The sequence below is a fragment of the Arachis duranensis genome, chromosome 4 (genome assembly GCF_000817695.3).
Source record: "Arachis duranensis cultivar V14167 chromosome 4, aradu.V14167.gnm2.J7QH, whole genome shotgun sequence".
Classification (NCBI taxonomy): Eukaryota; Viridiplantae; Streptophyta; class Magnoliopsida; order Fabales; family Fabaceae; genus Arachis; species Arachis duranensis.
In genome coordinates, this window is record NC_029775.3 from 1,526,264 (window position 1) to 1,541,640 (window position 15,377).

Here is a 15,377-nt window from a genome sequence, read left to right on the forward strand (position 1 = left end):
GTGGATGGACCAGGATTTCGCACGGAGCTCAAATTAGAGGGCACATTTAGAGTATTTAAAAACTGAGGGACAACATTAGTGCACGAAAATAATTTGGAAGACCATTTTAGAGTTTCACTCAATAACACACATATACAATGTTAATCTATGAATACGATTTTCCGTCATTTTTTTTTGTCGCTTAGGTTAATTTTCGTCGAAAAAGATGTGGGTACTTTCGATGGGCCCAAATTCAGGCCATATTTTCTTACAACATAATGTTCTTACTAGTTTGTCTTGACTAGGAAATATTAGTGTGTTTTCACGGTAATTTTGAAGAAAAAGTAAAAAATATATATAACTATATATATTTGCTCCCATTATGATGTTTTCGCATCCATAGTAAATTACAGATGCTTTTTTTTTTTTCGAAGTTTATCTTAAAAAAATATTTTATTTAGTTAAACCTAATATACAGTAATGTTTATCTTGTTAAATCTGATTTAGTATTAAAACTAAAAATAAATTAATCAACTAAGAAAAAACTAACAAGTAGTGATAATATATTTTCTTAAACTAACTAATTAGTTAATTACCAAACTGAAACATAATATTTTAAACATACATAAAATTATTAATAATTTTTTGTCTTCAAAAAATCATTTGATATAAGAAAGAGTATTATTTATCTATTTATTAGTTAATATTATCTATTTTAAGTCTTAAATGATCTTGTTTATAACTATTATTTTTGTTGAAAAGGTTATTTTATGTCATAAATATTATAATAAATGAATTTTCTAATTGAGTGGGAGGTAATCAATAGTTTAAAAATGAATCTTCTCAATTTAATAAAATATGATCTTTAACTCTTCAATATTTTTTTTTTATATTTTTTTTTAGTCCTACTTATAAAATTACCGATAAGAAATCATTCATTGTCCAATAGTTTAGTTTTTTCTGAAACTTAAATATAAATCTAACTTTAAATTATAAAAATCAGTGTATTAATAGGCTTAACATGTCTATTGATTAGCTCTTTTATTTATTAAATGTGTTAAAAAAAATAAAAATGCAATAATTAGAAATATAAGATAACAAATTGCTTATAATTTATCTAAGATTTTGAGTTTAGATTTTAGAAATAAAAAAATATTTTTTAGAATTTATATATAATAAAAAACATTTAAAAAAGTATATACTAACTTTTTTTAATTTTTATATCTTTATTATACAAAATATAAATATTAATATTTAACAAAAAAATTATTTTAAGATATTTTCAACTCTACTATTAAAATTTTTTAGATCTGTCATAATTGATAGTGTATTAAAATTAAATTCTATTTTAAAATGCAATTTTTACTAAGTTTCCTGCACTAGCTTTGCGTTTTTCTTTTTGATGTTTGTATGCACCGATTAAATTATGGGTAATTTAGTTCTAATTGTGTGTCAATCATGCACGATTTGAAAACAACTTAATTGAGCTTGCTTTCATAAGTGGAATTAGCTGAATAATGCTACACATCCAGATCCAAGTCTTTTTGTTAACAAAGTTTAACTAAGTTGATCTAAAATAACAAAAATCAGTTATGACTAGTATTATTCAAAGTCTTATTGTTTACTTAGTTGGACTTGGTTCATAAAAAGACTTGGAGGTGTAACATTACTCCAACAGCCATATAGTAAGTGCCAAAATAAAAAATCGAAACAAGATTCATCTTAATACAAATCATAAGATAAACATTACAAGAGAAAGCTATTTGACAATATATTTATAACAAGAAAATCACAACAACTGACGCACTAGAATTGTGGCCAAATCAGTCCCCACTAGCACAACCCTTGCAACCACAATGAACACACTCTATAACCTTCTCCTCCCTGAGTTGTTTTGGTACTCTGCAAACACATGCAGTGGCGAAATTGTGATCACGCGTCTGCATGCATCTCAAGCAACATAATCGTTCATAACCAGGCTGCAGTTAAACAAATTAGGGAGATAAGAATGACAAATATAGATCTAAACTGAAAATGAAGTTATCCTGTTTTGATCAGGTGTGAGAAGTGGCTTTTTTTTATTAAGCCTTAACTAAAAGGATGGGAGATTTCGGAGCAAGTACAGCTTTCACCATAATACGACGAAAGCAAACCACATAAGCACTATTATTCATACCAGTCCTTAGAATATTATCTTCTGAGGACCTTTGGCTTCTATAGATTGTGCTTGCAAGTTGGACTTATGGTGGGAAAATTCATGATTTAAGGGAAGTGTTTAAAGAACATAAAGAAAAGCTTCACTTTACTCCTCAAGCACTTTCCTTCCCTCCCTTCCCCTCTAAATTGAAAATCCGAACACCGCTCCCCCCCTTCCCTTTTCTTCCCCCTTAGACTTAGTTCCAGTGTTGTCACCTCTTTCAGAAACCTTTACTTCAAGGTTTCATGTTCTCACTACTTTGCATAGTCTTATACTCTGTTAAAGAACATGCTTGAAAACATATTGCACAGAGAAAGCAGAGAAAAAGAGAGTGAATTGAGAGAGTTTGAAGAGGGGTGAAATTGATTCAATAGAGGAAATGGAGAATATCAATTACAAGCAAGCCTTATATACTACTAGTAACTTAACAATTGAGTGCAACTAACTAACCTAACACCTCAACTGACTATCTTGACAGAATAGAACTGGCAGCAGTTCACTGGATCACACATTAAATAACTATGGCAATTTGCAACTTGTAGGCTTGTAGCTAAATGATAAATATCTCCTAACTGGACTTGCTGATATGATAACTACAATCTAATCCCACTAACAATTCGTCTCAATTAGGTATTATTAGAGTTGTTGATGCACTAACTTTACCTCTTAACTTGGCAGGGGTAAACAAGTCTAACAGTCCCAGCTTGCCATAGCAATTCAAAAAAGGGTGTGCGAGCTCAGCATGGATTCACACAATAACTATGGCAACTTGCAACTTGTAGCTAGATGATAATATCTCCTAACTAGACTTACTGATATGATAAACTATAATCTAATCCCACTAACATACTCTAAAACCATATGTTTTAAAGGTTTTTTTTAATAAGTAACTGTTGAATTCTCCTCCTCCACCCCCAAGTTTTACTTAACTCTTCTCGTTAGTGAAAATTCTATTTACAGTCATATAAAAGCGATTTTAAACCAAGAAAGAAAAAAAAAGGGAGGTACCTTCTTCCATTTTGCAATAAGATTGCGGTCAGCATATCCTTGATCCAAGCAAAACTCATACAACTCGTTAGAAATTTCCTTCCTCTGATGGTAAAGGTCAAATATGTAGCGGCTCTTCTGGTATGCAATCTTGAATATAGGCCATAACGTCTCGCACTTTCTTTTGCCATCATGGGGGTCATTCTCAGCTGCAAGATCAATGGATTAAGAACTTTTCGGTTTCATATAAGTTCAGAGATAAGTAACATACTATCATCCATCAAGCAAGGAATGCATATGGCAACTTCAAACCTTCCCTCATCTTCGCTTGAAGTTCAGAGAGTGTAGGTTCAATGAGTTCCCAGCCCTCTGGGTACTTAACACGATTGGTCTTCACTTTTGGCATGTTTTGTTCCTGTCAACAAAGAACTAACATATCAGAGACTGAATCTTACATAAAATCTACCTAAAATTTTTATTGGACATAACTTGCTTGAATTACATGTATAACATGACGGTGAAAACTCAGGTGCAGTCGATTTCACGTAAATTTGATAGTTGAGAGCTATTAGATAAAAATTTAGTCAAATCACTTAAATTATGTAACGACTCTCAGTTATTAACTTCACGTGAAGTCAACTGCACCTGAATTTTCACCTAACATGAAACATTATGAATGAATTATAAGTATATAGCAGCAATCCAACATCGTTCAACATTTTCATGATCAATTATGTTCTCAACTCCAGACCGATAAAATTTACCCCAAAAAAGAGGCATAAGTGTAGAATTGAAAATCGCACGACTGGGGAAATGAACGGGAAAAAAACACGAGGTAGAAGAAGAAGAGCAGAACTCACACGAAGGCAGACGGTTGAGGCGGAAGAGAAGAAGAACGAAACGACGCAGGCGAGAATGAGAGCAGTGGAGCAGAACGCCGAAACAAAAGAAGAAGCACGAGCACACAACACTGGAAGAATTGAGGGTTTCTCACTCTGATTTACAGTTCGTGAAGTAGCAGGTAAAGGAGGGTTTAAAATTAGGGAAGAAGGTTGTGCTAATTCATTGTAATGGTTAATACTTAATTGGTTTTCTTTCATATGAATTTTAAAATTTTTAATTTTAAATAATAAATTGGACATTTAGATAAAATTTATAAAAAAATTTGAGGTTAGATTTGATAATGTATAAATCGGAGAATGTTAAAATATTTTTTATTATAAAATAAATTGGAGGATCCAATTTATATATTTAAAGTTTTTTAATGTTAAAATATAAATTTGAAGGTCATATTTATATATTTAAATTAAAAAAATATGACTCTTAGATTTATATGTTTAAAAAAAATTGAAAGTCACAAATTTTCTTAAATTTATGATTTTTACATGAAAAAATACACTAAATCTCAATATTATTAAAAAATATTATTAAAAACACAACACCAAAATTAAAAGCACTAAAATTTGGGAATCAAAGGTTGGATTTTTTAAATAAATAATTTTTGAGTAAATCTCTATAATGATCCAAATTTATGAGATTATCTAATTTGATCATCGATATTTTAATTTTACTTATCGTAGTTTTTCATATTTAGGTTCAGGCATTATAGTGGTCTCTAAACATATTTCCAGTAATAACTCATCGTTTCAGTACTAATGTGATGATACAACAGTTAATTTAACTGTCCAAATTGTAATTGGTATTCGATTTGGTCCGTCTATCTTTACTCAACTCTTATCCTCTTTGTTCCTTTTCAAATTTTTTAAACAATAAGTTATGATGTTTCTTCCTCCTTAGCTTAGAGCAGGGGCGGAGCTAGAAAAAATATTGGAGGGGGCAAAAAATATTTACACAATAAAATAAGACTAAAATAAAATTTTAAGGGGGACTAAACTGAAATTTATATATAATTTACATGTAAAAAATTAAAATTAGGGGGGCCATTGCCCCCCTTTGCTTGTACCTAGCTCCGCCCCTGGCTTAGAGGTATTTATTCTTGTTTCGTATTGGTAATGAAACTGCATTTGCATGGGGTTTTGTTGCCAGGGATCAAATACAAAAGAAAAACATTATTTTTAACGATGAAGTTGGAGAAACAGAAAAGAAGATGAAGAAGGAAAAAGACGAGATTATTCCTGAATTTTGTGTGCATAACTATTATCATTCACACCCATGTTCTTGAACTTGCTGCCATTGTTGCTAATATTATTAACATCATCCATGGCCAATTAATCTCACTGCTTTCACTTTTTAAAAAAGACAAAAAAAAAAAATATATCGGAATCAAATCACAATAAAGCAAAAATAAAAAGAAAGGGTTAAGATTAGGGAGATTCAAATTTGGTGGAAAAATTTAGAAGTGTGGAGAGGTAAATTTGATCGAAATCAAAAATAGAATTGGATATTAAAGTTATAATTTTTGGAGATACTTGTATTCGGATTGAATTGGCAAACAAAATCTAGAGAATAGAGAGCGAGCTAGAATCAGAGACAGGAGAATAATATTAAAGAAGCACTAAAACTTACCGTCGAAAAGCTTTGGAAGAGAGTAAAGAGGGGATAGAGTTAAATAGTGATTGAGGGACCAAATTGGTATAAATTATAATTTGTCCAGCTAAGCTAAAGTGTGGCACACTGTAGCCACGTCAACACTGAAATAGGCCAGTCATCACCGAAAATATGCTCAAGGACTACTATGGTGTCCGAGGGGGACAACTATAGTGAAATTAGAATCTTGAATACCAAATTGAATAAATTTTGAATCTCAGAGACTATTATACCTGAAATGAATTAGTTCGATACCTTTTACCTCCTCCACAACGAGTTCCAGAGCTATCACTTGATGTGAATAAGGTTGTCGACTTATCTGTCATCAGGTAACTCCCGATTAGCAGTATGATGTAACACCTTGTGTACTAACGGAGAGTATTCAAATCTTTCTGATTAGAATACGCTACAATTTGTCTCTAAGTTATGTGAGCTTGAAGGAAAACGAATCCTTTCTCTGCTCTGGCTGCGGAGGAGACCTATCACCGAGAAGGTCTTCTACCCAATCTCACGTTGGGTGTTGATACCACACGTCTAAAAGTCCCTTAAGCAACCGTCCGCTAGCTTTCCATCAGTGTGTATTCTTAAGTGGTACACCACATCTTGCAGGTGAAAGTGTGGATCTCCAGACGCTAATACTCCACAAATATAGAAATCAGGATATTGTCAAACACAAAGTCTCTGAATTGCACCGTGTAATCAAAATCAGCTTCTCTCAAATAAAAAAAAATGACGTTTGGTGATACAAAGAAGTGACTAACTCGCCTAAAAAATAAGAGGCGAGACTTTCGTTAAAATAAAAATAAAATAATTAATGACATATATTATTGAGATTACAAGTTTTATAATTTTTTCACACAAACTCTTTTTTACAATATTTTTTTAAAGAAATAATTCAAAGGTCTTAAATAATGCTAGGAATTTTTTTTAAATAAAATATTTAAATTATTTGTTAAAAAAATTCTAATGCTCATTAATAGTAAAATAAATTTATAAAAACAGGTACCAATAATTATAAAATTAAACTAGGATCTAAACTAAATTTTGTTCCTATCACAAAAACTATCCTAACCATACATATTAAATAAAATTTATTAAAGAAATAATTCAAATTTTTTAAAAATATTAGGGATCTTTTTAAATAAAATATTTAAATTATTTGTTAAAAGATCCTAATATTCATTAAAAGTAAAATAAATTTTTAAAAATTGGTACCAATATTACAAAATTAAACTAGGATCTAAACTAAATTATGTTTGCATTACAATAGCCACCCTAATCATACATATTAAAATAAAATCAACAAAATATATTTTACAATATGCTTCTTTATTAAACAAAAAATAACAACACTCATCTCGAAGTTGATGACCCCAGTAATATGCTATGCGGCGTTCAGCATGCTGGTATTTTTTGTGTGCGCATTTGAATGCACCATAATGTCTGAAAAATTCAACTATCGCAAAAAAACACTCTTACATGATATTAGATGGTAAAAAAGTACTAAAATTGAAGGTAAAAATGAAGTGGAACGAATTTTTTATATAAACGCGTCTCATACATATCTGATTTATAGTGTAAATAAATTAATTATAAGCGTATTTTGTTTATACTTATGTGTTGTTACTATCATAGCATAAGTGCACCCATGATATATTTTACATATACTTATGTCTAAATAAGATAAGTAACTACACAAAGTTGTAAATTGTCTCTAAATTATTTATATACATAAATAAAATATTTAAATTATTTATTTAAAAAAATCTTTCAAAGGTTAGGTTTCTCCCTCTGTTTTTAAATTTTCTTATTTATTAATGTAAATATTTCCAAAAGGACATTATTCTTCTCAAAAGCACGTTCTTTTGGATCAAGTGTTCGATTATGTATTTTGTTTCAACCTTATATATAAAAGATTATTATTAAATTTTTATAAAAAATTATTATTAAATTTTTAAAGTGGTTTTTGAAATTAGTATTATAGACTAAAATTATTTTTGAGATTCAAATGGTATCTATTATATGTTTTTGAGATTAATAATGTGTACTATCTTAGTCTCTAATATATTTTTTATTAACAATATACTGATGTAATTTGATAAAGTGGACCATTAGTAATATATATTTGATAGATTTAATATTGATAAATTTTATAACATATAAGTATGTTATTTTAATAAAAGAATTATATAATTAATTACACATTTTTTTTGGTTAAAAAACATGCGTGATTTTCATAAGGAATTAAGAATTGAAATATACGGGCTTTTTTTTTTTGCAATTCCTATGAAATACGCGTTTTTTGGACTAAAATAAAAAAAATATTTTTAATCAATTATATAATTCTTTTATTAAGTATATTACAAAAAATTTATCAATATTAAATTATAAGTTTAATTTTGATGCACCAATATAAAACATTTTACACGGTTATCCAATTACATCTCTTTTTTATGATTATTTACGCGATCAATACAAAATGTAATTATTTTTAATGATGTGTTATTATATAATTTGATGCACATGTAAAATTGATTTTTCGTGGTCGTCCATCAAAATTAAATTTTTAAATTATTGTGAAAAAAATTTGCATGTTTAAAACTAAAAAAGTAGGGGTATTTGCGGTGCGGTTTGGATTGAATTATTTTTTTTAGAGAATCCGGTCCAATTTCAAACGATTTGGATTGAATTGGATCTACGATTTCATAAATTTAAAAAATAAATAAATATATATATCAAGTCTCAATATCAAATTTTAAATAACCAATAATGACAACAATTTTCAACAATATATTGATAAACCAAAAATAAAATAACAATAAAAATAAAATTATAAATTAATTAAAATAAATAAATCTTATTTTGAATTCACAATATATTCACTAAATAATAATAATACATGAATAATATATAATATATGATCATATTATAAATAAATTTTAAATATAATAATAAAATAATAATATTATAATACATTGTATAGTTTAAATTGGATTGGATTAATTTGTTAGAAATAGAATCTAATCAAATCTAAATTAATGCAATTTTAATCAATTTTCAATTTAAATTAAATTAAATGAACGATTTAATTTAAATAGATTCGAATTTACCCACCCTACTAAAAAAGGGAGTGATATTCCATTGTTGCCAATGTAGGACTGAAATTATCATTCCCTCCAAATTATTATCATATAAGCATGGTCAAAGAAGCACGCTTTGCATGATTTGACCATTGTTACACTGTGGTGGGTATTTATTGGTGGAAGGCTCACGGTTTCTATTAAAAGATGTTCCTCACATCTGTATTTTACTATTTTACATACTCCATTCAATATTTTACATGTATAAACGTCTTATAGTTTAGTACATCCTTAACATTTCATAAATTAATCTAGTAGCTATTTTCCTAACCAATAATTACATCTATATCTATAGTTTTTGAACAAAAGAATGAAGTAATAATAATTTAGATCACAGATATCCTCTAGAGTCACTAGTAGTCTAACAATGCAAACTTAACCTGCAATCCAATCTTGCCACCCTCAGTCACAAGCTTAGCTGCTGTTACCAGCCAATGGCCGGGAACGTCGTGCGGACCTCGCACGACCTCACTGGTGTCAACAAACTTTAGCATTTTGGCAGAACGAGTCGGGACAGGTGGACCGTCCGGATAAACACCGGAGTTAAGCGCGGTTGGAGCTTGCTTCTGGTGACCACTCACACTCTGTTGTTGTGTGAAGGAAAATGTAGTGCTAAGATTTGTTAGGAATGATGATTTTCTAGAAGCTTCTGGAACGGCGGCCCATTCGGACTTCCTGATGCTGCAATTTGGTATGTGAGTGTATAGGAGGCGCAAATGAAGCACATTTCTTGGCCAACTCCCTTTGCTAATGAGTTGAGCACCGGTTACAATGTAGACACCATTACTACTTGATTCATTCAACCATTCAGGGTCATGTTTGACTACTGAGGTGCACACGTTAGCAAAGCCCTTCCATCTTATTGGCTCTAGGAATTCGTCGCTGTTTTCATTGTCATCTGATCCTCGCCACATCGACGATTTGCTTGTGATTGAGCCGCCGGAAGAGAGGATCATTGTGTTTGGGAGGCTGGAAAGGTGCTGTATGTGTAATGCTAGTCTGTCACATTTTCTTCCCTCTAAATACAACCGAAGACCAACCACAGGTTTTTGTTCACTCAATACCTGATATTTTGCATGAATTCCGTGATTAATTATATAGAATATACTAAAAATCTTCCTAATTACTAAAGAAGAAGAAATAAAAGAGATGGATATTCTTGATGTCTTGAAATCTTAGAAAGCAACAAATTCTTCTTTAGAGAATGTTTGTGAGAATAAATTATTTCTCTATCGATATAATATAATGTCAATTGCAACACTAAAAGGGTTGAAAACTCAAAATAGATGCTATGTTCTATGCAGCACACACATTGAATTGAAATAAGGAAACAACACTTATTGTCGAGTGAAGTACTATGTTCATATTGTTGTCAAAATGACTTCTAGAAAGAACAAAGAACAAACACCCAAATTTGTCGGGAAAGAATTTTGATTGGATACTTTAGTCCTCAACAAATTTTTATTCTCTTAAGAGCCCTCTAGAATTACTCCCGCAAGCCAGATTGGTCCCTCAGTCGCTTTTAATAAAAAATTTTAATATGGGTATCAGACAAATAATTCCCTAAAAATTTTTATTTTAAGAGAATTAGGTCCTCAAAAATATCACCCTAAGAAAAATTAATCCCTCTTCAAAACAATGAAGGAACCAATCTATCCGATGTGAGTCATTTTCATGGACTTCTAGAGATTAAAAATTTGTTGGGAATCAAAGTGTCCGATTTGAAATTCTTTGAAGACTAATTTGAGTACTTACTCAAAAACAAAAATTTGTCTCATCTCATGTACCTAAAAAGCTTGATTTGTTAGACTAATCTGCACAAGATAGGTAATTTCGTCAACAATATGATCTTTTGTAGCAAATGTTCCTCAAGGGTTTAATTTTTTTGTCTTCTGTGGATAATTTTGTCGGCGACATGATCCTTGGTGCATAAATTTAGGATTTCGCTTCTTATATATGTTGCAAAAACTGTTTGCTCAAGTAGCAGGGTTTGGTTAGTAGTACCTGTGCAGAGCTGATATGAAGCTTGGGACCCATGAAACTGAACTGAAGCGAAGGCGAAGAAGTCTTTCTCCGTTGGTGCCTCAGAGGTAGCTCATAAAACATTGGTGCCCATTGCGTTGGAATTTGAAACTCCAAGAAATATTGTAAATCTTCAGGATAAGGCTTATCTGTGAAGAGCATTTAAATCAATGAAATGCAGTGTAACTTCCTCGTCAAATTAGAAAGTGATCGACACTTGAAACTCGTGTAATTTAGTAAAACATGCAAGGACAATCCGAGACAAATCATATTTGTTTTATTTTGGAGCTTATCTAAATCAAAATCATTGAAGCTGCCTAAAATAGAGATAAAAAAACGTAGATTATATAACTAATTTTGGATCCGAAAAGAACATATCTTACAGCGCAAGTACGAATTGATGGCATGGCTCAGATAGCCACTTCCAGGAATTCCTGTGAGAAGTGATGAAATAGGAACAAACTTGAAGAGAATTGCTTCAGGATTTGATGGCACTGTCTGAAGCCAATTTGAGTGACTATGCTTGAACATATCACCTCCTCTTTTTGAGCAAATAATAGTGAGGCCCTGTTCCAATAACAAAAAGCATGAGATACTAACAATCTTTAAAATCTTTGTTCCTTTCAAATTGAACTGATATATTGTTTCTCAGTTTTATACTTACATCCTTGCTTGATGATTCCGAAATACTGGTGAACTGTACTGAGTTTGATTGCATCACGCGACTAAAGACTTCAGGGACCTACATGAATTAGCAAGATTGATATCTATCTATCAATACATAGACAACCATGTTAATAAGTAGGAATTAGCCTCTCTTAGAACGCTTTAATAATATTCTCTTATGAATGTGTATAAGAAGGTTATGCATTGTATCAAATTGACATAACAGTCACTTGAAATATTATTCAGATTATATCACTCTCCCTCTATTTTGATTCTATATTTTCACCATGAATTCTAAGAGTATTAAAGATGTTAGTAAATATCCTAAAAACTTAAGTTGCTAGATAAAGACAGCAAGACATGCTAATGCTTTTTATATCTAACAGGCTCCTTCATGCAAAAGCTATTTTAAGCTTGAAGTGTGGCTACAAATCCACACATACCTTGTGGTCAAATTTGATTTTAATTTAGAAGAATGGGCGTAAAAAAGAACAAACACAAAACATTTTTGGGTTACAGAAGTTCAAATCTCATAAACCTTTTTCTTTTTCCAAAACCTTTGCTATAGAGTAGAGTCATATTGGTTACCTTTTGCTTTGCATGTATTGTTGTCTGCCTCTCGAGTAGTGAAGGGCTTCTTAAATCCGAAAACATAAAGTCTCCAAGTTCCTCTAGATATCTTCTGAGATCACTAGGAGAAATCTTTGAAGAGTGTTTCTGTTTGACACAAATTACATCTTGGCCTCCAACAGCCATACCTATTATTATGTGTGTACCATATGTCTGAATGAACCTGCCTAACATGACTGATCAGGATCATTACGCTTATTGACCAAAAATCATGCATAACTGTATGCATGTTCCATTGTTAAGATTGAATTGCGAATACATAAGAGTGAAAAAAGTATGCTAACAAGGATTCTGTCTAGAAGGCAAATTGAGTATTAGTTAAGGGAGACATGGAATTCTTGTGAATTGGTTCTCCATTACCAACAACTCGAGCTTAATGATAAAGAATAATAAATTTGTTAAATGCAGTATCATTGATAAGTTGTAGAAAGTACAGAGTACTTGCTATTTTTCACTTTTAGATAAATATATAAATATTCATGTGTTTTTATCTATCAGTTTAAACTTTTAGAAAAGATGGATTACCTGGACAATGCTGCGGGATCCCATTGAGCCGGAACAGCTTTCTTTACTTCATCTTGAAGTATGAGGTGTGAAGGAGTTAGGTGCAAATAGTACAGAGAAATGAAATAACCATCAAAAGCAAGATATTTGATATCTTCGGCATCACGATACCAATCGCCAGTTAAGTCGAAAAGAGCATTAAAATAGCCAGAGGGAATTTTCCCCTGTATTGCTGATTTCTGGTTAAGCAACTCAGACATCTGCAATCAAAGAAAGAGATATGCTACATTTAAACTCTGTCTTTCAATACATATCTTCTATCAAGAAATTGCAATGACATAATATCTACCACTTTAGAAATTTGGTACATTCATAGTTCAACTTATTCATAATGTACCGGATTTTCATGGTAACAGACGTTATGGAATGAAAAGAGTATTACTGTTCTTTTTTTCTTTTTTTCTTTTTTTGTCTTTTTAATAAGATCCATTACTGAAATATTGCTGAATTTTATTATCCATTAATTGAATTAGCTACATCTTGGGTAGCATTTCTTTGATAATCATGATCAATCTCTAAAATGCATTGATGACAGACAAATGAAACAAGTGAGTAATGTCTTATACTCCAAGTTCAAGTGTCTTAACATTTTCATCATTTGAAGTTTGAGATTTAAATACCCAAAATGACATGTCATGGTAGCAATCTAAAATTAAGTGTAAACTATAATCATGTAACTGAAATGTATATACTGCCTTCGATAACACTGTCCATCAATTATGATTTATGACAACACATTTTACACTTGCAATGATAAAATTCTCATTTATTTTACACCAATCACTATTCACTAATTAAGTAGAAGGTTCCCCCGTGCAGAACATAAAAGTTTAGACTGATTTGGGATACAGTTTTTTGGCATAATATCGAAGCTTATATAACAAGTATAATTCAAGTGCCTAAAATTTGATTATTGTTTTCAATTTCATTCTTCTAAATAAAAGCTTAAACTATTTCTCTTTTAAAAAAAGGAGAGAGGATTATTGACCCATGTTTGACACATGAATATTCCTTTTGTTTCGGATATTATCCTCATCCTTTTGGGAGTGTTAGAACTATAATCTCACAATATGTCCAATAATAAAAAAATATGTATCAACTCTATATATATGAAACAAATATAAGTACAAATAACACCTCATTTTGTACAAATCAATTTTCTATAAATATTCAATAAAAGACCAAGCTAGCTGTACCAAATGATTCAACATAAACCCTGCATACTTGTCCGTACATATTTAAAGAGTAACGTTGCATGCAACAGTTTTGTCTACATTTCTTTTGTATAAACTTACCTTTAGTATTAAAAGTAAGAATTTAACTTTGATATGTGTAAAGTTTTTCACTTATATCTAATTACTTAATACCACATCAACAAAAATAAGTATAGCGTAAATAATCATCTAAAATAGCAAGAGTGAATGCATCAAAATTAAACTCTTAAAAGTAATTAATAAGAACAGAGAAGATAAAAAATGTACCAAAAATTTCCAGAAAAAATTGGTAAAAAACCTCTATTTGAAACCATTTTTCTGCTCAAACAAACAATTCATCGAGAACTCGTACAGAACCGATTTCTATTCATCCAGGCAATAGTATTTTGGAATTTGAAACGCAAAGAAGAAAAATTAAAATAAAAAAGAACCTGATTGAATTGAAGAACATCAGACTTAAATCGAATCCTGTCTCCTTTATCACAGCGTATATCTTGAGAAACATGAGGAATAATAGTGTTATTACCAGAAGGTCCTCCAGGCACCACAATATCCCTCGTGTTCTCTTCGTCAAGAACCACCAACCTCCTCCCTCCATTAACGCCGCCCTTCGCGAACTTGAGCCGAAAATCGCTCGTGAGATCGAAGCCTTTGCCCAGACACCCCAACGCTGCAACCTCCTCCATCGTCGTCAACCAAATTAAACTTTGATGATTAAATTATTCGAATATAATAAGCGCTTATAGCATCAGCTGCCACGACCTCTGACCGTGACCGAATTGAAGAATATAAGAATTAAGAAGCTAATAGTCAAATCAGGTTTGGTGGCGGGTTTGACTTTGGATTCTTCGCTATTATCACTTTGTTTGAATAATTGAATGAGACAAGGTCATTATTATTACTGTGGAATGAAGCACATACTTCATTTAGTTGAGTTGATTGCGTGTAAAACACATTTTGGATACGATATTTATTGATATTTATCTGATATATGTGTTTATTGTGTTTAATGGTGTCTTAATAAAAAATAAAAAAAATACTATCATGTGTCAGCGTGTTCAACTTTATTCTTAACAAATATTTTTAAAAGAAATTTAGATATAATATATATTATTATTTATTAAAAAAATATTTTAAATACTTGATATAATTAAAATAAAATATTAAGATAATTAAAAAATTAATTTATATTTTAATATCAATAAAATATCAAATTATCATTACAATTTTTAAAAAATATTTTATATTTTATATATATACATATTTCCGCGTCTTATAAAATTTTAAAATTCGTATATTAGTGTGTTTCGTACCGTGTCCTGTCTTGTATCCATGCATCGTAATTACTGTGATTAGTATGGTTCAAATAAGATAAAATAATAATAGTGTGATGTAATCAACAAATATTATTATTTTAATTCAATATTTAGT

General features: G+C 30.5%; 2 protein-coding genes across 4 annotated transcripts; both read right to left on the bottom strand.

Moving 5' to 3' along the window:
* Positions 1-1,677: 1,677 nt before the first annotated feature.
* On the bottom strand, positions 1,678-4,224 carry LOC107482413 (protein BUD31 homolog 2). 3 transcript variants are annotated; one of them, XM_016102888.3, is made up of 4 exons: positions 4,024-4,224; positions 3,476-3,578; positions 3,185-3,372; positions 1,678-1,958 (listed from the first exon to the last, which is right to left on the bottom strand). In XM_016102888.3, exons 2-4 carry the CDS (start codon positions 3,567-3,569, stop codon positions 1,803-1,805), a joined length of 438 nt encoding a protein of 145 aa, XP_015958374.3. In that variant the 5' UTR covers positions 3,570-3,578; positions 4,024-4,224; the 3' UTR covers positions 1,678-1,802. The 3 variants fall into 3 exon arrangements, with proteins under 3 accessions (XP_015958374.3, XP_052116052.1, XP_052116053.1); XM_052260092.1 differs by lacking the exon at positions 4,024-4,224 and adding an exon at positions 3,928-3,964; XM_052260093.1 differs by lacking the exon at positions 4,024-4,224 and having other exon boundaries at positions 3,435-3,573.
* Positions 4,225-8,953: 4,729 nt separating this feature from the next.
* On the bottom strand, positions 8,954-14,790 carry LOC107482412 (MACPF domain-containing protein At1g14780). Its single transcript, XM_016102887.3, has 7 exons — positions 14,378-14,790; positions 12,694-12,932; positions 12,127-12,331; positions 11,537-11,614; positions 11,256-11,439; positions 10,855-11,021; positions 8,954-9,914 (listed from the first exon to the last, which is right to left on the bottom strand). Exons 1-7 carry the CDS (start codon positions 14,630-14,632, stop codon positions 9,204-9,206), a joined length of 1,839 nt encoding a protein of 612 aa, XP_015958373.1. The 5' UTR covers positions 14,633-14,790; the 3' UTR covers positions 8,954-9,203.
* Between the last annotated feature and the right edge of the window lie 587 nt (positions 14,791-15,377).